The sequence below is a fragment of the Falco naumanni genome, chromosome 7 (genome assembly GCF_017639655.2).
Source record: "Falco naumanni isolate bFalNau1 chromosome 7, bFalNau1.pat, whole genome shotgun sequence".
Lineage (NCBI taxonomy): Eukaryota > Metazoa > Chordata > Aves > Falconiformes > Falconidae > Falco > Falco naumanni.
In genome coordinates this window covers 22,552,126-22,578,697 of record NC_054060.1, presented here as the reverse complement: position 1 = coordinate 22,578,697, position 26,572 = coordinate 22,552,126, and the positions used below count along the sequence as shown (strand labels likewise).

The 26,572-nt window shown below is 39.4% G+C and overlaps 1 protein-coding gene across 1 annotated transcript; it reads left to right on the top strand.

Annotated features, from left to right (window-relative positions):
- CA12 (carbonic anhydrase 12) lies at positions 1 to 26,278 on the top strand. Its single transcript, XM_040602425.1, has 10 exons — positions 1 to 213; positions 3,307 to 3,327; positions 9,870 to 10,049; positions 12,557 to 12,699; positions 13,567 to 13,662; positions 15,350 to 15,413; positions 15,854 to 16,011; positions 17,071 to 17,197; positions 23,465 to 23,549; positions 24,576 to 26,278. The coding sequence occupies exons 1-10, from the start codon at positions 24 to 26 to the stop codon at positions 24,658 to 24,660; spliced, it is 1,149 nt and encodes a 382-aa protein (XP_040458359.1). The 5' UTR covers positions 1 to 23; the 3' UTR covers positions 24,661 to 26,278.
- The last annotated feature ends 294 nt before the right edge of the window (positions 26,279 to 26,572 follow it).

Here is a 26,572-nt window from a genome sequence, read left to right as displayed (position 1 = left end):
TAACTCATTAGTGGAAGCTCTGTATGTGTGCATTCTGCTGTTTGCCACATATCTACAAGGGAGTTTCTTTAGAGTGCAGAGAAACCTGTAACCTGTTGGAATATTACAAGTCTTTCCTTGAGATGTCAGCCAAGAGCTTCAGTACAGTCACAGTCGCTACTGTGCTTACTTTCTTCCTAAAGATACAACCCTCAATGCAAGCGCCGTTGAATGGTAAAGTCTTTCAGCCTTCTATTTTTTTGTTACTTGTAACTTAGGGTAGCTAATACATGCAGAAAACTGGCATCTTATAATTATTACTACTTCAATAGCATGCTCAAAATGTATATTGTAGCAGCCTGCAGTTGTTTGGGAGTTATTATTTCAGTTTCTCAGAACAGGTAGTCTGATATATACAGGAAAAAGACATTTGTTCTCTGATTCAGTTTGTATTACACACTTCTTGCATGCTCAGCATGCCTTGTTTTGTGAGCTTTATGTTTCTCATAGAAAGAAGCAGAGACTGGCCCTTCTCAGAGCTAGTGGAAGCATCACACCTTTCCCTCTGCCCTCTTCATTTCTAAACCAGAGGAAAAGAATGTGATCTCTGTGAAGCACCCTATATACTAGACCTCATTCTCTTGTATTTAGCAGGACGTTTCGGGAGGCCAGTGTTCCTCTCTCTTTTCAGGAGCTAATGGTCATCTGTTCAAGCTGATTATAACCAATTTTCATCCATTCAAGCTAATTATAATCCACCTAGTGTGATTATAGTATATGATGGCAAATCATTGTAAAGGATCATGTGGGAGGACTTACTCATCACATATATTCATGGGACAAAAATCCTGAAGGTTCAAGCATAATCCAGAGCAATCAGCTTCATACAGAACTGTGCCAAGATAAGCATTTTACTGGATTTTTCACGTGAGCTACATAAGGGGTGGAATTCAAACTTTAAAGGTCATCTTATTTTGGGCATATAGCCTCTGAAAAAAGCTGTATTCCCTAGAAGAATCTCCCATCTGAAGAGCAGGGGTTCCTAGAGCTTGGTGCTTTCTGTGTGCTTTCTCTGACAACACAGAAAGTTCGGAAGTGAAAGGATGTGTCAAAAAGATATGTGCCCTGAAGGGAATGCTGGAGAACTCCTATCTTAGAATTAGACACCTGCCACCAAGAAATGGTAAGAGCTACAGCATCTGCCTGTCTCTGACATCTTCCCAAGTCAGAGACACAAGTAACATAGATTATCAAAACTAAAACCATTCCTACTTTCCCAGCTCCCAAGTGACATTGGAAATGTATTTGTTCCCTTGATACTGATCAGTGAAACTGTCTTATTCATCAGCACTCCAACATGAATGAAGAGGCAGGAGAGTGTTTACAGGTATGGAGCTGTTGATAGTTCCCTTCCAGATGTGAATCAAGATGCTCTATTGACTTTCCTTCGATTTTGCAGGACTGTGTGACAGTCTGTGGCATCCTCATTTCACTATCAAGCAGAATATGGATACTAGCAACCTTGTTCACAGTAGGAGGATGTCAGCTTTACACATTCAGACAAAGTTAAGAAGATTTTAAGATCTGGTCATCTATTCATCTCCTGGTCTAAGTTAAATGAATTAAGAGTTAAACGTGCCTCAGCCCTACCTACACTAGTTGCTACTATTGTGTTCATCAATAAAGTCATAATGGTAGTGAACGGCAGGTCATGAAAATGCTCTGAGGCTAAGGAAAATTGCACTTTGCAAAAGACTTTAAGCTTTCATTTATTTTTGTTTCAATTGGCATAAATGCCCAAAATACTGAAAAACTTGGAAATTGACTGTTTTATGGTTGTTCTAGAATATAAAAATCATAGTTTTGACACCTTGTTCACATTTTAATGGGCAGTAAGAGCACGAGCAGAGTAGCTATTGTAGTTAAGCCAATATTTCTTCAAACACTGCTCAGATGAGGATGGGGTGATTTCTAAATCCTGTTGACAGTCAGATGCTATCTTCATGCAAGTTTTACCTACAATATGTGCTGACCAGAGGACACAAGTACCCCCAAAAATCTCAGTAAGAGATAATCTCCTGCAGAGAGAAAGGAAGAGGAGAATGAGGTTTCTCATCTTGAAATCTAAGACAGTGCATGAATTCTATGTGAGGAACCTGGGGACTTCAGCCAGAATGATTACACAGACCTCGTTTTGAAAATCCTAATGTAAAAGAACAAGGCACATGGGTTCTAACGAACTGAAAGCAGAGAGCTTAGTGTTCCTAGCACATATCAAAACAAAAGAGCTAAGTGCAGCTGTTTTGTACATCCCTACAAATTAATCCCAAACATTTCATACAACATTCTTTGGAGAGCTGTATCTGTGACCACGCTTCAGAGTACAAGAAATGCAGCCAAGAATCATGTACTAAGCAGACGTGCGTGTGTAAGGATAAATATTTTTCTGCATGCATGCATGCACGCGCACACAGGCACACTGAGTATTTGCAAGACTCAAAATTCAGGACTGTTTTCTAAGCAGAGATAAAATTGTATAGAGTAAAGATCTGCATTAGCCTGATAACCAAAACTGTTCAGGTCTGTCAGACACAGCAAGCTGAATGAGTGTAAGTAGGTTTTAGGACCAGAAAAAAAATTTGAAAAGAGCATTAAATAAGTCAAGACATTTCCAAAGACAGGCAGAGGCACTGTCCTAATTTCAGTTCCTTAACCAATGAATAAATATTGATCATTTTAACACTCACTCAACTCCCCAGGGCTCTCAGAGTTGTATCTGTTTGTGTATCACACTGCCTCTTTTCAAAGTCCATCTATTCCTGTCTGTTTCAGTTGGCAAATCCCAGAGCTGCTGTACAGAAATGACTGTCAATCATTTCTGAGTGTAGCAACTGGCAATCCATGATGTTTTGCAAACTCCTCAAGTAGGCATGAGGGGCTTCATTATAGCTACACCCTGTTCAAATTCCTTAGCTTCCTAACCAGAAAAAAATCAGGGAGGTACCTATGTAGTCTGTGGCTATTCCACGAAAAAAGCAAAGCAAAGCAAACCAAAAAAAACTTGACAACAGTTTCACTCCACGATCCAGGATTTAAGTGACCACACGAAAGTCGCCCCTGTGTGCAGGATCACAGGGATAATTATAATTTGCGTGAGAATAGTTCATAATCTTTGAAAGTGTCTAAATTTTGCTCAACATATGGGGCTAGAAAGACAGACAAAAGTATTGCAAAATGCAATACATGGGTTTCAGTAGCAATTTGTTTCTTTACAGAGTAAGATTAATTTCAAATATTCACAGTAATATTTCTTTTGTTTTTAAACAGGGTCCAAATGGTCTTATGTTGGTAAGTACTAACTAATTTGTACATTCTAAGTTATGGCTTTGTTCTGTATTTTAAGGGGATGGATGCCACATGTATTCCGACGAGAACCTACTGGGTTCACTATCTTTACTCAAGTTTGGATCTGGTCCATTGTCTTGAAATCTGTTCTCCATCCATCAGGTTTCATATCTGGGTGATTGAGTCAGTTATTGGAGTCTAAATTGCCTTGCAAAATAACAGGAACTTCAGCAGATTAAGATTGGCCCTGCTACTGCAACAGTTCCCCAAAGCCCTCTGTTTTCACCCCGGTCACAGACCAGCAGCATTTCAGCCTGGTTCTGCACAGAGCATGGGTCTTCATTTTTAAGTAGAGTCAGAGTTTGGCAAGTTACCTGCATCGTGTTACTGGAGAGCCAGCTCCCTGAAAATCCCAGTGCTGCAAGGAAAGCAGTGTTATTTTGTACACTAGTCCTTCAAGTCAGCTACTAACCCAGAAGGATCTGATGGCTGCTTAGGAAGATTACCTAGAGATTCTCTTTTAATTGATCAAATTCTCTAGCCAGTTATTTCTTCATTCAGAGTAGTGTTTTATACACCCCGTGCCCACAGAGAAGTCGGCAATGCTGAGAATTTCAGCAGAAAAAGCTTGTTCCTAAGCTTTTGGTGCTGCTCCAAGACAGCACAAAGAACCTCTGAGATTGAATTTGCTGCTAGGAATTACTCCCTTTGGCTATGCTCCAGTTTACCTGACTCATTTCACATAAGCAAAAGGAAACCTGTCAGCTGCATGTCTATAGGTATTAATCTAACTGCCAGTATACTTTGTATTCTCATTAAGAAAAAAAAGGCTTAACACAGTTTGAATAACAAAAGCCAGGGGTTTCCACCTTGGCAGCAGTCGTCAGAGGAACCTAATCCTGCTGGGTAGTAAGGAAAGCAAGACTTTTACTATCACCAAAGTAGAAGTTTTGCTCTCATTCCAAGGGTAATGCTTGTTTAAATTAGTTACTTCTCCTCTTCTGGGAATTTGGGTACCAGTGTTTATTTCAGAGTATGTTATTCTCAGTGCTCAACTTCAATCCCTGTTAAAGGCATCCATACCACAGTCTGATTTCTAACATACATGGGAGGACAGAGGGAAGATTCACAAAACAGATTCTTATTTTTTTCCCTTCAGCTACTGATTTTTCAAATCTATCTAGAAAAAACATATAAAAGCAATTTCAAAAAATTAAAGTGGTAACTGAATTTGTACAGATGAGTTCTTTTCATATACCTGGAACAAAGCAGAGGTAGAACATTGGTCTGCACAGAGAAAATTGGCAATTAGAGAGACTGCAGTCAGCCAGAAAAGAGCCTCCTCATACTCTTCTGCTGATCGTGGTTCCTTATGGCAGCCTACACTTTCCACCATTCACCTTTATCCTGCAACACTTTGCAATGCCTCCTACTAAAATTAAGTCAACAGCAAGGGAAAGGAAGTCAAGCCATTATAATCACAGTGCAGACTGATGTCAAGATGGGGGTCAAGGTGCAAGTTTATGGGTGGAGGAGAAATCTGAGTTCTGATTGTCAGTGAGAGTTCTATTTGTTCAGTATGACAATACGTAAAGCTGAATGTTGATACAGCATTGGCAGCTCAGGGCATGGTGGCAAAGCAAGGTGACACTGCATGTGATCAGGCCTTATCTTTTCAGCACAAGCTTTCCAAAGGAATGAGCATTTGGCTTGGCTACAATGGAGACCACTACATTAGATACAATAAATAGAAAGATTAAACCTCTCCTCTGTTTGCCTCTTCCTTAGCCAAACTGCAGTGATGCTATTTGTTATTCCAGATTTCACTACTCTCCTAGAGAGCTCAAGAAACAGTGCCTGCAAGAAACAGAACAGGCCAATGAGCTGGGGCATAAGCCCTCAAGCTCCCTCTGACACAGGCTTGCTTTGCATCCTCTGATGAGCTGCTTCTCCTTCCATAAAACAGACAAAGCAGATGAAGTGTACCATGAGAAAAGTGTTTTCAGTAAAGAACTGAAATTGTTCCAGTGCCCCATAGCTCAGGACGGCATGTGCATGCAGCTCTTGGCAATGCTGCTGTGTGGCTGGAAGGTGCAAGCCTGAAGTCCTCTGCCCCAGAGGAGAATTGGTAGGATTGAAGAACTGGGCTTCAGTTCTTTGGATTCTGGCTTTCTGCTTCTGTAATGTAAGAGGGCTGGAATGAAATCAAAGAACCAGAATCACTCCTCGAGAGCGGACAAGCAGCTACAATGGGGAAACCTAGCTTTACAGCCAATTTTAAAGTAATAGTGCCAACGGAATTATCAACGTGCTTTAGCATGTGAGGAGACAACTTCATGCTACAGTGCAGACACAAGAACTGTTGTTAACAAACATGAGGCTAATTGAACTTGCCAACTCTTTAGTTTTACTGTTGCCAAATACTCAAATTCAGTAAGGTATTGAGAACCTGGGCTAAAACCGCTTCACTTTCCCTTAGAAAATACCAGCTTTAGTGAACACACTAGAACATGCCCAGAAATTCTCATACAGCACTGGAATGGAGTCACAGGGACAGCTGCAGCCCTTGGCAATTCCCCTCTCTCACAAGCTTCCCTCTGGACATGTATACGGAAGATATACACATATAGGATATGTGTACACAGAATGGTATGACTGAGCTCTGTGCTCTGAGTGAAATGGAAACCATGTGGTCACGTTACTGTGGCAGGGAGCCTGGACTCTCAGGCTTCACTACTGACTCAGCCCTGGGCTAATGGCAGCTACAGAGCTCCCAGCCGGCTGAAAACAGGGCAGACTGCTCTGCCTGGCTGCAAAAATACCACAGACATCGCCCGTGTTACCAACGCAGTGCATTTTACTACATTAGTTGACGTCAGATCATGAGAACTCAGATACCCCGTGAGAGGCTTGAGCAGCATGAATATTAATCGATCATCAGAGCAAAAGTCTGTTGGTAACACTGGAGTCTCATAGGCCTGTTTTCTTCTTTTTCTACATCAGCCAATGTACACATCCTGGGAGAGACACCACTGTTGTTCTTAAAGGAACATCTGTCCTGCATCACCCAGGAGCACTAGGGCTGCAGGGCTGGCTAAAGGCTTAGGCATGGAAAGCTAAAAGCTCTCAAAGGAGATGATACAATGCACATGTGCAGCCATGGGTACTTCACCCATCTCACTCTGCAGCTGGGCAGCCAGACTATCCAAAGAATTATTACCGGTTTATTTACAGACATCCTTTATAAAATAGCCATGAGGGCACAGCCAGGCTCAGGGTTATTGACAGCATGGTAGGGGAACGTGGCCCTGGGAACTCCTGTAAAGAAGACAGCCCACAAGCTGGATTTGAGCAACCTGAGTTTGCACTCCCTACAGCAGGGAGTGTTCATGGCTGCATTGTAGCAGGATGGGTCCTACTTCTACCCATACCAACAGCTCCATACCTTAATTTGCTCACTCCAAAAGCTGAATAGTAGTGCTGGTGGGTAGGACAGGCCCATGGCACAATTATTGCTCTGCTGACACAGTCCTGATGGGGTCCTCATAGCAGTAGTCATCATCTGAGATGTCTGGGTCTTTTCCTTTGTCGTAACTGTTGTCACAAAAGAAAGAAATTAACTACTAAGATATTTTTGCAATATCTTATGCAATATAATATGCAAAAAAGTATTATGTTAATACCTTTGGGGACTTGTAGTATAGGCCAATCTTAATACATCCACATGCTATTCTTTATTCAGCAGTGATCAGACACAGCTTTTGTAAACACAATGTGATTTGCACTGAATTTATCTGAATGTACTGGCACAGAAAAAGGAAAATCTGGTTCACAATCAATCATTCATTTTCAACAGAGCTTGCTGAGAAATGCCTTCCAGCTGTGTGGTTTATCTACCATGGAAATCTCAATTTCACATATGCAAACCCAAGCTGCAGTGAGCTCAGCTCTTTGAGACAGGAGTTTTAAGGCACTGAAATTAGGAAGACTACGTGACAAAAGGCAGAATTTCTAGAAAAACCGGGTTTGTACCAGGAAAAGGTTTTTTTTGTTTTGGTTGGTTGGGTTTTTTTAATTGAGCAGGAATGAGAAAAAAGTGTAAACTGCTGTAGCTTAGAAGCCTGTGAATGCAGTTGCAGATTTGTGTCAAGGAAAGAATAACTGCTAATAAAGATTAAGGTACATAAAGACTGTAATAACAACAGCATTTTATAGAAAAGACAAAAGGTTCCCTTCTGAACTGCTGATGTTGGCGTGGAAGTTCCCATACTCCGTTGCCAACTCTTAAGGGCATTCAATTCATCCAAACATAGTACTGAAAAAGTAAGTGGTACTTCATGACATGGTTTCCACTGGCTGGGATTAGACTTTTATTTTACGCATCCATTAAAAATTACCTATTTAATTATCAAGTCTCCAGACCTGTTATGTAATATATTAAAGCCTTCTAGCAAACTCACTACCTTATCAGTGTACAGAAACCTTAAACCTTTAAAAATTACTAAAGTCTTCTTACAACAAAGGCTTCTTACCAATTTTTCTGACACTGCTGTAGTCTTAGCTTCCTGGAAAGTGTTAAATTTCAGTGTTATTGTCTTGCACATCAAGTTTCAACCTCAAGAAACTACCATTTCCTGGTATATATTTTCCTGGGAAATATTCTTGAGTATGTATATCTCATAATATGGAATTTATGCTCTTCTGGGTGGATTTGTTATTTGCCAAAAAATACATAAAGGATAGTATACAGTCTTCTATAATGACAGCATAACATTTATCAGCTTTTAAAAAGAATTTCAATACCTTTAGGATAGTACCATGAAGATCTAAGGGGAGAGAAATTAATGTGATTGGCAATGAACTGGAGTCAAAGATGTAAGTTACAGTAACATAAAGGCCTATTTATACCAAAAAACACCAAGTCTGAGTATCCACACTGCAAACAATGTCATGTGCTAACTCTTAAAGAGCTTTAACAAGGAAGTAAGTCTGTATTTGAGCACCAGAACTGAACTTGCCAATTCTACACATGCACTGTTTCAGGCAGATTCACCTCCACTATCCATATCCTTGCAAACTGTCTTTTACATTAAAAAGTGACCCTCGAATAATATTCTCCTGACTTAATTTTCCTCCATTAAAGATCTGAACTTCATTTGTCACCGATGACCCCATCTAACATTAGATTCTGGCATTCACAATTCATGGAAGATGTTAACATACTGGAGAGACTTCAAAGAAGCCACAAAGAACATTATAGGTTTGGAAAAGAAGCCTTCTAACCAAAGACCCAAGGAACTCCATCTGTTTAATTTAAGAGAAGTGATAAACTATGTCCTCCATGTTACAAGTACTTCAATAAGTAACATGAGTATGCTAACAGGAGGCTCTTCAACTTATAAGCAAAAGATTAAAAGCAATCACTATCTAAACAAAGTCAAAGCTAGACAAACTCACAGCAAAAAGCAAGCTACCAAGGACAGTAATTATCCATTGGGCACTAATGAAGTATCTTTTACCTGCAGTGCTTAAAGAGTAGATGTTTGGGTTTTTCCTACTAAAAGATACGGCTTCATTGAAGTAGAAATTAATCCAGAGAGGTCCAATAGCTGTGTTACACAAATCAGCTGGATGATCCCAAAAGACCTTCTTGCCTTAGAAAGAATCACAATGAATCTTCAATGTCAAGGAGAAACACAAGATGCAAGTATCTCTTTTGGTATTTAAATGCAAATGGCCTCAGCTTACAGCTGTGAACAGCTGCTAGCTATTAATGTGTCATTAAATCAAAGGCACAATTAAAAATCTCTTGATATTATCTATTCTTTGTAGATCCTACCTAGGGCAAAAGACTCTGATGAAGAAGTTTCACCAGAGTTTGAGCAAGTTATTGCAGGTCAAATTATCATAACACCTTCCATTTTTGCAAGTTAGCTTTTCACTGTGAATTATGCAATATTGCTAGATAGAGCCAGGCAGTTTGTACAGTAAGGAAAAGTTTATAAAGGTCTGGCTTTTTCTGTATTGAAAAGTACGGAAACTTCCCTCTGTCAACATGCAGTCACTTCTTTCAGCAGTTTTCTTCAGAAGGCTGGAATAGCTGTGTTACTGTGCACATGCCTTCAATAGGGAAAAATAATTCATGTCAGTAAATAATCCAAATACCGTCACAGATCGCAACTCTACTTGTCATGCTTGTGGGCCCTGAAGAGAGCCAACACCATCACAAGAGGGCCAGAGGCACTGTGGCTGGCGGTGGTGCTGCTGCCTGCAGCCCCAGCCTGGTGAGCTGTTACCCCAAAGGTATAACATCCACAGCAGCTGAGATTGCCAAAAAACTGAGGGGCGGTCAAGTGTCTCTATGTGAGATTTTTGTTGGCATTTGGCTCTTTTCTATCTAACGGCACACTGAAAAGATGATATTAAGTTAAAAAACGAGAAAATACGCCTTTTCCAAATTTTGGGTGAAGGCTGAAACAGGGGAGGTTTTATATTAATTGCATAGTTAAGGTTTGACAAATGTGTCTCTCTGTTAATTTACACAGGTCCTGAAGGAGAGAAGGCCTGGCCAAAGAAATACCCATTTTGTGGAGGAGTATTCCAATCACCAATAGATTTCCACAAAGATATTCTCCAGTATGACTCTAATCTCTTGCCTTTAGAATTCATAGGCTATAATGTGTCCTCCACTGACCAGTTTACATTGACCAATAACGGTCATTCAGGTAAGGAAGCTCAGCGACAGCAAGGGATTGTGAAGGAAAGCATTGCTGGAGCTCATGATTTTTTATTTCAAGGGTGAATTACTTTGATTATAAGATGAAATTTATCTGTGATGACGAAGCCTTCACATCAGCATACCAATATCTAGAGAACAGGCTAGGGAAACTTGGGAATATACTATGTACAAATGCTAAGCTGAATCGACTATGGCTTTTAAATAAACTCTAGACATGTCAGAATTAATTCCTGAGCTTTTCTTATTACTTTGGTTGGAGTGCTCCAAAACAGAAACAGAGTTTGTGATTCTGTTAAAAAGGGATAAACTGATAAAATATGGGTGCGTTGTGTCTCTGACATTCCAGTCTAATCAAAGCAGCTCAGCTGAATTACTCGGGAGGGAAGCTAAGAGCACCATTCTGTTCCTTTGGCTTGAGATAGAAACCTCTTTAGTTTAAGATAAGAAAGATGGATAAAAAGACAGAAAAGTAATTTGAAATAGCATACAAACGTGACCTCCACTGTAGGACTAAATCAAAGTGTCAATACGATAAGTAAAAGCAGAGAAGATGCAGTTGCATAAAAGTCTACTGTATTGACACAATATACAATATGAGTAAGCTAGTCCCACCAGTTGTTCTTTCCTGAAACATTTGAAGACACAGAAATAAGAAGAGCTAAGGCCCTCCTTCTTTGTGTCCTCCTCTATTGCATAAGCATTCAAAAGAATGTGTGTTATAAAATGGCCTCTGCTCTTCTCTGGCATGCTTCGTTAAGAGATGCCGGACATGCAAACACCACTTTTTTTCTCACTCTTTCAGTGGGTTAAACCTGCTCTGTAGAACATAAGTTCTTTCTTCAGGAAGGGCCAACCTCTTAGAGCATGGTTCCTCGTTTTCCTTTTGATCAATTTCTCCATCAAAACCAGGTTGCTTTAGACTATGAATGGCTGGAACACCCTTTCCTTGTGAACCTTCTTTTCTCAAGAGCCTTTCTTGGTCTTGAGTGAAAGATTCTACTGTCACAGTGGAATGTATTAAGCTGATGTGAGTGACATGCAATAAGCAGAGAAGAAAACATCATCATTGTGGACTTTAACAGTGCCAGAGAACAGGTGGAGACAAAAGAACAATACTGAAAGGTTGTCCCTCACATAACAGTCACACGGGTAAAAGCAAATACCTCGTAGAGCCCATGTCAATACCATCATCTGATCCTTCCCTAAAACAAGAGGTTCAACTACTTGCTAATGAAAGCCAAGACAAAAATATATCCCCGCCCTCGGTAAAAAAGGGAATGCACTTCTAAGGTCAGTGCCCTCCTAGAAAGCAGGGGACATGTGACCCACTCTACAAACCTCACTCATATACAACCTTAATTGTTCTGAGTAATGAAAAATTAGCCTCTGTTGGAGTGATCATCACACCATCTGCTGCTGTCTTCTTTTATGGCTGGAGAGGAAATCAGTAGGATGCTTAGTATTGTGGTATCAGTCATTCCTACATACAATTTATGTGCTTCACCGGCCAGCTAATCCAGATAGAATTACCTACTTCAGCTAGACTGAAAACAGGAGAGCTCAAAATAAGCTTTTTAGCACTAGCATAAAAATACATAGGCTTGCAGCTGTTCCTTCCTTAAGGTTTTGAGCTTTGTTTCCCCTGCAAAACATGTCTGGGACACTCCAGAAACAAACCATATTCACACTAGAAAATAATAAATTGTAAAAAAATCAATCTGTTCTTTACATAAACCATTGCTTTATGAAGTACCAAACTTCTCAAGTGAACAACTCAGTTTCTGCTGAGTTGAGAATTACTATTGTAACATCTACACACAAAAACCCAAAACAAAACAAGAAAAGACAACCCAGCCTGGCTTCCACACTGGAAAGCATTACTGAGTAGAAGGAGGGTAATGCATACAAAGGTCTCCCTGCAGCATATCAAGAGAGGAAATAACAGTTCTTAAGGCCTGTGATTATCTTGCTGCTTAACATCGATGCTCTGGGTTTCAGGGGGAGTGGAGTGAGGGGAAAGTTTCTTTGCCTTTGCCATATGTTTCTAAAAAAAAGAGAAGTTCAATACAACAGGAGTTTAAAAATACCGTGAGAAATATTAATTTATTAAACCATTTTCAACCATTATAAGGAGACTGAAAAAGGCACATGAGCCTAACTTTTGCTTCAACACATCAATAACTGTCTCTTCAATAAGACCGAGATAATTTTGCATTCTTCAGGGAGTCGAAATATTTCCATTAGCAACAATTCTCACATTCATTTCCTTTAGCTTAAGAAAATGGAAAAAGGGTGTATTCTAAATTCTCCTGTATTACCTAGAAAGGGTCAAAGACAACTGAAGTGTTTATCTCCTACCACAGACTGAGATGGATTTGAGTTAAGAATCTGCTCTGTTCAAACTCCATATGTAATAGAGACAGTATTTTTATTTGCCTTGTGCTTGAAAGCTCTGGTATCATTTGCTCCCATCTGGTTTTGGTGTGCTTACAGTGAAAATGTATCTGTCGCCTACTATGTACATCAGAAACCTCCCGTTTGAATACACTGCATCTCAACTTCACCTGCACTGGGGAAACAGAAACAAGTCAGAAGGCTCAGAGCACACAATCAGTGGCAAGCATTTTGCAGCAGAGGTAAGAAGCTCAGATCAGAGAAAGAAACAAAGAAGGCTGGGCAGATCCTGTTGTTTTAAAGTGAGATCTTTATCTTGGCTATGTGACTGTAGAAGGCTGCAAGGTTCTAATCTAAGTATTTATGATCTGGGTATATAAGCTAAAAAATGCATTGTGCACCACAAAAAGGATGCGCTCTGGTGCACTTTTGTGAATTAAAGTCAGGGCTGGCACTGGATCACTCGAGTAAATTCAAGCAATTTGCTAAGTATTTGACACCTTGGTTCTTCTCTGTAAACCAGGTGTATCTTTTAGCTGCATGACACTACTCTGTCTACCTTACTCACCTTTTTCTCTATCCAGTGAGGAACTATTTGTTATCTTTTCTAATCCAAAATTATGGATTTGGGAATAGATTTTTGAAAAGCAGTACCAATCAGGTATTTACCCCAAAATGATTAAAAGGTAAATCAGTCAGAATAATTTGCTTGCATAACAACACTTTAGAAATCAGTTTCTTCTCTGGTTACGTTTAACACTGGGTTTTGCATTCTAAACATCAGAGAGGCCCAAGAGTGCCAAGGTGTTACTTTTTCAGAAAAATTTGCTAGTACTACAGTCAAGATGCCTTGAAGCTGAAGTAATCGATCATCTTTCCCGCTCCCTACTATGTAAAGGTGGGGGAGCATAACTCAGCTACCGCAGGGCTGGGAGTTCCAGGATCTTTTCCTTTTCTCTAAAAGTTCTTCCCACTACATCCAGCAGTCACGGAAGGGTCCCATTGTATTGTCTTAGCCTGAGGTGGCTGCACTGGCCCTTTTCAGCTGCGACACAGAAATGTGAGCATGCCCCAGACGTTACCATAACATTGCATCTCCTTCTTTGCAGCTGCATATTGTACATTATAACTCTGAGAAATACCCAGACATAATGACAGCAATGGACAAAACAGATGGACTGGCAGTTTTGGCTATTCTTCTTGAGGTAGGATGCAAGACCTTTGCTTTTGTTTAGAATATGCTTTCAATCCTTAAGTCATCAGAGACCTTTAATGTACAAAATTACTTAGACTATTTAAGGATGCAATGGCTGAATAAAGGTTCTTCCTTTTCTCTTTCACAAAAAAGCACCAGATTCCAGCTGCATGTACATAAACAGGAACAAGTTTTAAGAAAAAAAGAATTCTGAATATTTTGTCATGTTTTTCAGTAAATTAACTTCAGCTATGCTCAATCAATTCTTGCATTTGTTTACAAACTAAGGATTGGTAGAGCTAATCAAACAGTGAATTTCCAGTTCACTTACTCAAAGCTGCCTACTGTAGCACGAAGCAGTTTCAACGCAGCAGAGAGGCACAGGCAGACCCAGCCCTGGCTTCGGCCACTATATGTAATTAGAATTTGACCACAGACTTCAGGTCACAAACTTCCCAGATTCTTTGAATCACAGATTACAGTAAACAAGTACATTCAGTGCCCTTTTTAAGATGACAGAAAGACGGCCTTCCAACTTTCCCCTCTAAAGCCCCACACAGAAGCAATTAAAGATAATAATGACCTGAAAGAAAAATTTTTAGAAGCTTGTACAAATTCTCTTTTTTTCTGAAGAATTAAAACTCCTCCATAACTATAAAGAAGATTTTTAAATGCAAGGATTTTCTGCAGCATTAAAAAAAAAAAAAAGCCTAAACCTGAAAACACCCAGGTTTTGACACTTTGATCAAAAAAGTGGAAATGTTCTAGTTAGAAGTCAAAGTTCTAATTCTCATTAATATTAGCCAAGCTCACTTTCGAGCAGCTCTAAGACTTTGGCAATAATTTTGTGTCAAATTTTAGTTCATTTGGAAGTTGCAGCTGTGAAAAGTATCAGAGTATTGTATATTATGCTAAGGAATAACGCTGGGATTCTGGTTATTTCTAAGCAATGATGTTTAAAAATCAAACAGGGAAACAATGGAGATTAGGTCTTTGAAAAACTTTCAGACAGCTGGTAGCTATTACAGTTGATCTAAGGACACCAGTTTACTATGTCTGGATGTCAGACGAGTTGCTAAGCACCAGCTCTAAAGAATTCATAGAAAAGGCATTGATGATTAGACTGAAAAGCTGCTGGTAGCATTTGAAAAACATGGTCTTGTTTGATAGTTGAGTTATAGCCCTTGCCAGTGGCCCTGCAGTACCCAACAGTGTCATTCTTTATCTTCCTGGACTGTGAGGAGCAGCAGGCTAAAAAATGTTTGTGGGTGGAAAAATGTGGCTTTGACCAGAAACCAGTAGATGATCTGAGAAGCCTGTTAGTTCAGAACTTATGCCTGCAACGTTCTCAGAGGAAATGGTTTCTCCTCATTTGCACAGCATGCTGAACAGGCAAGGGCAATAGGGTCTTTCAAGTGCATACAAGAGGTCTGTCTATGCTGCAGTTGCTAAGACAGCATTATGAGAAAGCAGCTGTAACAGCTCTGGAGTGAGTAAGAGCATTATTGGGGTTCTGAGGATAGTGTTAATGTTCTGAGAAAAAAAAAAAAAAAGAGTACTTATGCCATTCTAGTATATGAATATCTGGATAGCGGAGATGCCCTATGACAAATGCTGCTGTCTGCTGTGTGTAGAAGCAAAGACTCGTATTCAGACTGTGGTGATTTACACAAGCTGTTAATACCTGCTCATTACAGATTGGACCCTTCAACCCATCCTATGAAAAGATCTTCAGGCACTTCCGGAACGTGAAATACAAGGGTGAGTGGCTATAAGGCTTTGTCGGAGGGAGAATGGCTAGGGGTATCAAGTGTCACCCTGAGAGGGATTGAACTGGCTGAAGAACCACTCCAGAAATCCCAGGCAAATCTGTCACAAACAGTGAAAGACTTAAAAATGCACTGCATTTCTGTGAAGAGTATACGGGTAGCATGTACCATGTGTTTCTGACTGGGCCTTAATTCTTGCATATGGTGGTTTTTGGTTAATACGGTCACAGTTTGTTTTATAGAATTCCAATTTGGTATCCAAGACAAGATTTGTACATTTGAACTGGGATCATGTCTGTTAAAACATATTTTTCTTTTCCTAGTGATATGACTGAAAGCATCCTACTTCACTGAACTGAAAGCAAGTTCACTTCACTGGCACACTACCTGTGTAGTGATGATGCAACATTTAACACAAATCCCCTGTTTTAGATCAGACGGTCCGAGTCCCTGGTTTCAATATTCGAGAACTGCTTCCTGACAGACTGGATGAGTATTATCGCTATGAAGGATCCCTGACAACTCCTCCTTGCTACCCTAGTGTTCTCTGGACAGTTTTCCGACACCCCGTTAAAATTTCACAAAAGCAGGCAAGTTTAAATATAGCATGTTTTCCTGATTACTGTCTGCTAAAGAACAGTAAACACATATTCTCATTGCCTAGATTTATCTTATGTTCCTGTAAAACTAAAAGATAACCATTGCTAAAATTTTTGAAGTGGGAAGAACATCACAGAACTGACATAAATTAAAATCCTATTCTGTTTGTAGTTAGCATGTTTTCAATGGACCAGAACAAATAAAGGACAGACAATAGCATAGCAATTCATTTAGTATCAGCTTGAAAAATCACAGTCAAGTGAGATTATTTTCTGTTTTCACTGTGTACTTACTCCCTGCTTTGAGTCTTTCCGTGTCACTTCCAGATCATTTTTGTTCAAGCTTTATGCCTGAATCCTATTCACTAAGTATTTTAGTGCTAGGCTGATCCTGACTGACTTAGGTATGACAGGTTGGGTAGATAGTAAGTTTCTTAAAAGCATGTGATGTGTTACTTGGCAATCTTTAATCCCCTGGCTTTTCTCCAATTTATGGTTTTTGTGCTCACCTAATCAATTTTTTTTTTGTTAGGTGGCCACTTACATAAACTCCCAATCACTGTCTTCTGATTCATCTAATTATAAACACAGGAGGAAAATGTTATTATAAAAATCTGATCAAATTACTGCATGCTCCTTGTTATGAAAGTCCATTCTTTGTCCCCTGTGCCAGATCATGTCTTTACCAAAGTAGAGTTCTTTCATAAAATAGCTTTTAGGAATTAGACTGTGCTTAGGAATTAGACTGTGCTAGGGAGAACATGCTGCAAAGAGCCACCATGTCTCCTCCCATCCAGTTTTCCTGGCAGATAATTAATAAGCAGGATTGATTTTATCAGGATGTAAACAGAATACAGGTATGGTTTGGAGATGTCACACCATTTACACATTATGCTGTATTTGGGTTCACAGGCCATGCAAGACTTAAGTATTAATGTGTATCCTTCTCTTTGACTACCCCTTTGATTTTAAACATGTGCTCTTAGTGACCATACCCTGGCATTGTTTTTTCTGTATTCTGGGAGCTGAACAGGGTACTTCCCTTTATAGCTACTAGCACTGGAAACAGCCATGTACTGCACAGAGAGTGATGACCCAGAACCCCTGGAAATGGTCAATAACTTCCGAAACGTTCAGGAATTTCATGAAAGACTGGTTTTTACCTCCTTCCATGAAGGTAAGTTCTATGAACACTTCTATGTGAAGAAACAGTGCATAATAAATTTGAAATACTGACATGGCAATACTGTTGCACTGTACCACTACAAAAATATAGCAATCTCGTTTTCCCCCAGTTCACTTTGTTCTCTTTTCTTCTCTTACTGCATTGTTGCACAGAAAAACATAGGAAAATAAGGTGTTCAAAGAGTATCTACGAAGGTTTTTTTCTACAATGGGTATTAGGCAAGACCTGCAACCCTTCTGATCAAAGGCAAGGAGATAAAAAAAGAAGACGTTTGGCCTTGGTCGCACTTAGCAGAAATATTTGCTGTCACTCCAAGCACTAAACAGTTCTCTACAGCTGAGCTGTTTCAGTCAGCGCAAGTGCTTGAGCTAGCCTTGTCTCACCAGTGACATTTGCTGGTTCTCAGTAATACCAGGATTGCTTTTGTGCAGACCACACATTTAAAGGGAGTTATAAAATTGCCTTTCAGGGGGACTGTTTTTGGGAAATTACACAGAATCAGAAGAGGTGCTTGAGGAATTCAAACTTGATAAATAATTTGTAACACTGTATTATATGATCCAGTGTTACAAATGAAAAAAAAAATTGCCATCTTACCAGGAAGAACTGATTTAAAAGTTTAATTTTGCAGTGTTACACAATGACAATGCATAGGTTTGGGGAGGGAGGTGGGGATTGCACAAAAACCTGCAGCTGTGGTGAGAAGCTTAGCTGTGCCCCACAGTAAGGCATTTGAGTATATTGTTTGTGCAAAATGTATTGTTCCAATTTCTGTGTTGCCTTGCAAACAAATGCTCTTAAGCATTTGTGAAGCTGGCACATACACTGAAGGCAGATTAATCTAGGCAAGCCACTATGCTGTTTGAAACAGAGAGAAAAAGATTTTTAAAAGAAAAAGCAGACTTCACAAGAAAGATCGGTCAAGCAGCAAACTTTAAAATTAATAAAATGTGTTAGCGCATCATTTCAACTTTGCCTGCTAGTTTCCTCGCTGTTCAGATGAAAGAACAGAAAACAGGAGTTGTCTGTGTTGAGAAATTTCACACAATAGCCACTGCAGGGAACAGTTCTCCATGCAACATACTGCAGTAGCTGTTCTTGCCATTCCCCTCTGCAGACAGCCCCTTTTGTAATATATCTTTTCTAATATAAAGCTATAAAGAAGAAAAGTGAAAATTAGAGAAGAGAAAAAACAAATCCCAGACAAAACATTTCTCTGAAATCAGAGATGATTTAGATTTGTCACCAAAAGTTGGCTGGTCTCTTTGTCAGATTAGCTGCATCAAAACTCCCAACCAGAGCAGTGTGGAGCGTCAGCAGCATTTGGCCCTTGTTTGAAGCAAATCGCCACCTTTGAGATAAAACCCAGAGACAATTTCAGAAGTCATTCTGTAGCTGGGAACCATTTCAGTTCTCATGGAAACATTCTGAAATCTTTCTAAAGCTTCCCGTAAGAGGAACATCATTTTACCATGATGTTTCTTTTGAGTGACTTCTCTGGAATTATTGCATAAAACTTAGTAATTATCTAAATAAGGATGCTGATGCTGCTGTCCTTGCTACTTAAGCACATTCCTCTTATTGAGTTCTAATGATTTAGGTCTTCATTTCTCTGTATTTACACTGGAGTAAAAAATATTTAACAGTTTCAAGCTGACTGACTATATGGCTTGAACCACAAGCCATCACTTCCCGTTCTCCAGCTCTGCATTAAATCTCTACATTTCATAACCTCCAGAGCTCCAGCAATAAAGGCTACACCTCCTTAACTGCTGCATCTTCTGATTTTTATGTCATTAACTGTTCTCTGCAGTCAACATGGCAGATCGTCAGGAGAAGCCTTATGGACCAGGTGTATAAAGGTGGGCAGGCTACAGTGCTAAAGGCAGCACACAGTTTTCAGTGCAGTTCAGGGATCCAGACTACCACAGGTGCTCATTTCTGTACATCAGCAGGAAGCTATTGACCAGAAAAACAACTATTTTAACTTGCAGCACAGAAGCAGGGGCAGTGATTTAAGAAGAGGTGGGACACTTCCTAGTTTTGAGGTACAAGAAACACTATAACATATCCTTTTGTTTAACATATGATTAAGGAGCTAAGATGTTACACCCACTGATTAGTCGTCACTATATGACTTTGTACTTTTCACTGAGCATCTTGAAAGGTGCTCAGGTTCTCAGGACCCTCCCATCTGTACCCAGCTTCTAGTCTGTAAATAATGGCCTAGGAAAGTGACTTTCTCCAATAATAGCTGTGTAGTTTTCATCTCCCATCCTCATTCTGGAAGCTAGGAATGCATTCATTCCAGGTACCACAAAGTTCCCCAAGCCTGTTGAGACTACACTGCAAAGCACTGTAAGCATCCACACTAGTTCTTTCCAGTAAAGCAGCTGCAGCACCTTCCTGCTTTCCTTGTCGTTTCTCCATTTGCCTCCTTGCTTATTTGCTGCCAAAGGTATCTTATGGTCTTTCCCATTACTAGTAGCAGATAATTAAATATTTAAGTCTAAACTAGTTCAGTTTAGTTATATCTTTCTTCTATTTAAAGCTACCATTTCTGCTATTGAATTACTGCTGAGAGCAATTACTCTGATCAATCGTCTCTTTTTGTCATTTTAGTATGTTTATAGTTTGGAGCCCAGCTTCAAGGTCTGACTGAAACAAAATACTGAGTACTGTTGGCTACCAAAACTTTGTGTCAGTCTGCATCAGCTCACATGTTAACAAAAATAAGATTCTTCCCTTTTCTGAAAGATCACAAACACCTTTCTGCTATGCATGAAGAGTGTCTGCAATCTCTGCTCTCATATAGTTCTCTACAGTAAGCAGTAACATTTATCTTACTGCTTCAGAATCAAGAATAAGGAACAGAACAACCTCCCTATCAATTTATCAGTTAAAAAAACTGGTTTGTATTATGTTGGTAACAAATGGAAACCTTGTTTCTTGACTGTCATATGACTCTGCATTAGACAAAAGTTCTTTCTTTCTGTGACTATATACAACTCACATATAGGGCATACACAAGTCACACTTGGGATTTTGCTCCTTCTGTTCCTTGATTGCTCTTTGTACACTATGTAAAGCCACAGTCATAACACTCTATTCTATCTTCATGCCTCTTACCAAGTCCCTATGCTACCACTTGCAGAGTGCAATAGTTATAGAACAATGCCTCAATTTAATCTCATTTTAAAATAAGATTTACACTAGTAGTTCTCTTGCTGCTAGATTTTAACCAAAATATATAAGAAAATTACAAGTTTACCAAATCATCAATAATCCTTAATAGCCCCAAGATTAATATAGAAACTGGTATTAGTTGCACAAACAGTATTTTGAGTAAAGTAAAAGATGGCTAAATTGTGAAAAAAAATGAAAGAACTAGAGCATGACAGTCCCTTTTCTGCTTTTGTAGATTGGCCAACCAGAAATACCCCTCTCCCCCATGGCTTTCTTATGTGACTAGGAAGGAGGTTAAAACTTTCTTCCCAAACCTCCAATCCCAGATACCAGCTGCCAACTAGAGAATTAGCTGGGCCCAGAAAGGCTATTTTAGTAACCCCCTTCAAATCTCTGCTCAAGTCAGACTATGTACAATGATTTTAAACAGCAGAATCTGGATTTGCAATATGGCTGCCAAGTTTCTGAGACTGTAAGGCTTCCTCCGCAGGATCTTTCTTAAATCCATGCACAATCAATCTACTACAGCAATGCCACTGCAGAAACACTTGCTGAAGTAACAGAAATTCTGGAGTGAGCAGCTACTTTATGTTTAAGACCAGTTCACCATGGAACCCTAGAGATCCAACTTTTACTTTTTCTACCCTCTCAGTTCATCAAGATTCAATACCTGGTGGACTTGGCAAGGGCACATTGCTGATTGCTAACCACATCTATGAGCCAATGATTTTCTGAGTGAGACTGGTCAGTCAAAAATGAGAAATGCCATCTCCCATCTGTTTCTTAAACTGACCTTTCAGCACCACACTACCTTCTCTCTGTAAATCACGCTCAATACTTAAAAAGTAGTGAGTTACAATCGATGACCCCAGTAACTAAAAATCAGATACTATGTTTTTCACCCAGGAATCTCTAAGCACTTCACAGAAATTGTGCAAGCATTATTATTTCTATCTACAGGGGAAAATTTGACCCGTATGTGACTTTCTCAAAATTGTTGCTGTGAACCAGTGCCAAACCCAAGAATAACATTTGGCTCTCCCTCTCCTACGCCATGTTATTTGGCTCCCATGCAGAGGTGACATCAGCTATAAAAGCATTTTCAATGTATCTTTAAAGTTGGCTTGACTTCCCAGAGTCGAGTTGTATGGGTTATTGCCCATCCTGCTGTTCTCACCCAAGAACTGGTCTCTATGGCTACGAAAGGCATTGCTCAGTGCTACTTTAATAGAAACCCCATTCAGTCTAAAAACGTTTAATTACAAAAGCTCATTGACTCTATCAGTGAACCATAGAAAAATGTTCTACCCATTTCAAAAAAGTTATTCATCAGCCTTATAATCTTACATTCCACCTACTACAGACACAAAGGCTCACTCACAGGTGCAGCCCCTCACCTCAAGGAGGAGGCGGGGGAAGAGAAAAAAACGTGCCTGTCAAAGCACAATTAAAGATTAAAAGTGCACCTGGTTGCTGGCTTCAAGTGCGCAGCCTGATGCAGCCCGCTGTAGCGTAGGCAGGAACAGAGCACACTTATTGAGAAGGAGAGGCCATATACAGCATCATGGTTTGGGCCAGGCAACCACAGAAATTTGTGAAAGAAATCCCGTTGTGCAAACCCTAGGCCCCTACTAAAGCGGATTTTCAGAGCAGCTCAGCCTTTTCAGTGTCAAGACTTGAGGGCTACCACCTTCACAGGTGCCACAAGATGGGGTCACCGAGCTGCATGTTGCATCTAAAATGCAAAGGACTGAAGTGTTCCGTCATCTACATTTTGATGCCAACAATTAAAATCTAAATTCACGCTCGCTATTAACAAGTACTAAATTTAAAAATGTCTCTAATCTTAAAAAAGTATTCAGCAAAACTCACACGTTAGAATGTATTTTGCCTGTCAGCAATCTATTCCAATAAAATCAGCTTCACATACATGCAGCTAAATTTTATTACCATGTTCAAACCTCCCACCGCTCACAAGTTAAACGGGAACTGGTGGCTAGGTTTGATTATGGCACCATGCTGAAATACTATCTAACTGAATTTTGCAAAAAGTTCTTCTCATCAAACAGATATGGCCCCTACCCTTCCTCTTCAAACTACAAGCTCTTTTTCTACAATTATCTATTTGGTGTTGTATTTCATTGTCTATTTGATGCACCTTTACTATAACAAAATGCTCCTTTTTCAAAATACAGTTTTTCTTCAACTCCATGGATTGCAAGCTTCTTCTATTCAGTTGGACTTAATAAAGCATCTAATGGGTTAAACGGGTCAAGGTTAAACTCCAGGTTTTATATTTCTATTTTCTTAATAGCTGATTTAATAAAAGAAAATATTTAGATGGAATACATGGAACCTGTCAGCTTCACTCTGAAAGAGTTCTGATGTCCATTAAACAGTTATTTGATAAAATATAAAAAGCTATGTATAAATGAATTATGAAAATGCAGTTAAGAAAAGAGTGCTCACCTTCAGGATCTGTGGGAAGGCCAAAATAAATAAAAATACTTTCATTACCAAAAGTACATATGAAGGTCATTAGCAAAGACAGCATTATAATGATAATGCTTAACATCTCAATGCAAACATGGGATCACTCAATTCTTTATACTAATTTCCTGAATCCATTCTTACCTTCTCAGATGCCTTTAAGCAATGTTCTCAACAGCAAAGCATATCACTTCAGCTGTCCACATTCAGTGTTCTTCTGCCTTGAAAAAACAAAAGGCATCAAATTTATCATCCTTAGTTGCCTGAGTTTAGTTCTTCAGTTTTGCTTATGCTCTCTTATACATTATAGCATTGAAATCCAGAGTTTCTGATCTGCTGTGCCTGTGCCTGCATGTCAGCTTTGTGACTTCAACAGGTGTGAACCGTGGATCCAGTTGTGTGATTAGGACCTTCCAGTATACATCTATGCAAAGTTACCTATTCCATCATTGCAAAAGGGTATGAGCAGGCTGTAGGGAAGTTGCAGGTGCAGAATGCAAATGTTATGACAGATCAGAGACTAACCTTCTCCTCTCAAGTAAGTGAAATAAACTGTTTCGTATGCTTTCCATCTTTTCCTAGGTTTTGTTGTTTCTGTTGTGATAGCCTGCGTTCTGGGAGTTCTGATGATTCTTTCAGTAGCCTTTTGGCTGCTGAAGAGGAAAAGGTAAGATGCCTGGTGCCACATCAGAGGGAAAAGTGTCAAACCAAATTTTTCTTCTGACACAAAGAGGTGCTTGTATGTCCGACACCTTGCATGTTTTTTATAGTGGTAATATTTGATCTTTTACCAGATATGATCTCTTCCTACAACCTTTTATTTGTTTTTATCGCTGTAGACATTATTTCTCCTGTATCATATACTCCTAAGTAATTCTATTTTATTTCCAGCAAAATATATTTATATGGCTTACAAGTTTCTGCTTGCTGTGACTTCTGTGCCACAGCGACCACCATTCTGCCACTGTAGGGATGGTTATTTTTTGTGAAAAGCAACCACATAAGGTTGTTTTTCCACAAAATAATTATTACTGGAACAGTGCTCATGTAAACCCTTACAAGATACAAGGACCGGAAATAGGGAATTTATGTGGGTGCTGGGGAGAACACAAAACCACTGCCCACTCTGGGTACTGACTGCTCCCACAAGCAGTTAGGAAATAAGACTCCCTTTCCAGACTAAGCAGGACAAGCAGGCTGGGTCAATAACAGATTTACCCAGTTTTTCTGTTTCTCAATTGCCATTTGTTCTTGTTGTTCTTTTTGCTCGCATTGCTGCTTCTTACTGCTTTTTGAGTCCATTGAGTTTTTCCTAGAACAGTAAGTGACATAAGAGGGGAATAGAGTTTCAGAAAAAGAGCTCTCCGAAAGGTCACATAATTTAAGGGGAAGAAATCTGTACTGACAAAAGGTCATTTAGCCAGACTGTTTGCCACCAAAGCGAAATTCTCAAAAAAAAAAAAAGACTAAGATTACAAATTTTCCTGCAGCCTGATCCCTTTGCAATTAGCATTGACTCTGCCACACAAAATGCGCTGCTCTCCAGAAATATTTGTAACAATAAGCTACTGTGACATTTGCACTGGTACAGAGAAAAATAATCTCATACATGCATAATGGACCATTTTAAGTAACCAACTGTGCTTTTCCTTCATTGGAATTGCAATTATTTAATACATTTATTTTATTTTAGCTGCAAAAAGGGAGGCGAAGACAACAGAGGAGTCATCTACAAACCAGGCATGTACAAGGAGGAAGAAGACATCTCCAAACTTTGATGCCCTGCTCTGTCAGAAAAGCCCCTTTTCATTCATAGCACTGATTTATTTTGCATTGGTGGAACATGTCTCTTGTTCTTGGCTAACAAAAAGCCTCAAGAATGTTCTAAAAATGTACCAGCCAAAAGTTTTCTGTAGCCCTTGCTCTCTTGTTTTCCATGGAGATGTGATCAGTGAATACTCCTGAGCAAAATTCCTCACCACATTCTTTTCATGTTTGCTGCTTACTGCGCCTGGGTCTTCTAATTGATTTTACAGTTAATCCTAAACTCCAATTTTATGGTTTGTTTAGCACAGATTTTCCCACAGGTATTCAAATCTGAAGACACTCATCAAGCTACAAGCACTCTTCTCCATTAAATCAAGGTATTGGTTTTAGCTTCATGAATATAAACAAGATAAAGGGCAATGTGTATTTGAGATCAGAATTTGAACTAGGTTGTTCAGCATATAGTTTTTAAAATCCCAGCACATGATGCTAGTACATTCACCAGTGGCTTTTAACAGAAATAGAGGAAAAGACAAGTGTAAATGCAGTAAGAGCCACACGGATTGTTAATGGGGTTCAAACCCAGGAATTCGGTGCTGAAAAAACACTGCTAGAGGAACAGCTCACTTCCCAGTTATTACACAGCCTCAAGAATCTGTTATGGAGGACAGCCTCTGTCTGTCATTGGAATTAGAGAAGCACCTTGTCTTATTATAGTGCTCTTATTTATAGTGTGTGTATGAATGATGTGTAGATATTGCAGTTGCTGCTGGTTTTTAGTAGACTTGCCATTTAATCATGAAATCTTGATTGATTTTACCATACATATTGCAACTGCAATTATGCAGTAGATGGGTTTGCTGATATAGTTCTCTGAATTTAGTAATTTGATTTTTAGAAAGTAATCAAACTTCCTTTTCAAATCTCACAAGCAAGATACTCATGAGTCTCATCACGCATCTTTGAAAGTGAAGCATAAACCTCTCTGTTTCCACTGAAGACAATGTGAAATGTCATCGATGTCAGGAAGAATAGGGTTTAGCCAGCCCAGCCCCAGATGTATACAGAATTCCTCTTGCATTGGACATCTCAAGTGAGGTCCTGAAATGCTTGTACTTCGGTATACAGGCAGGAAGGGATTGAGCATGGTGGCTTATACCTAAAGTAACCTCAGGTCTGAATGCTGCTAAACACTACTGAGGAAATTGCAGTCTGAACTTTATCTTCAGAACCATTTTACATTCAGTAGCACCACCACCACATTTGTGATTTTAAATAAACAAAATGTTATTGTACGTGGTTTCTCCTTTAAAGATGGCAGATGCATACTTTATGTTTTAGATTCTTCCCCTTCTACTCCCAAGAAAACTGATGTCAAAAGCAAGCTTTTGAGTGAAAGGCGAAATAACTTATTAATACTTACTGTACATGAAATTTAGGCACATAGCCTTACAACTAAGCGTACAGCATTTGCCAGCATTTTTATCTTGCATAAACGAGCACATAAAGATCCTTTTGTTGAAATGTCTGAAATTACTTTAAAAGCAGCATTTGTGTGCTATGAGGAATATTACTTACTCTTTGAATGCAGGTGTTTAAAGACAAGAACAATAAATTTTTGTGACGTTACTTTGGTTTCTCTTATTTCTTCTAGAAGAGTAACATATTAATTAGCATTTTAATCTTCAGATCAGGGGATTAGAAACATCGATCAATGACTCTCTTCTGCATGCAACATCCTCGGCATCTGTAAAAGGAAGCATAAACCCCTCAGCCAACTACTGTATGCTTACTGTGAGGAAAAGTCTCACACTACCAGCAAAGCAAACATGTTACACATTAGACAAAAGATGTCTCCTTCAGAACTATTTCTTAAGCAAAAGAACAAACTGAAGAGGGGTTCACACAAATCATATGCCTGCT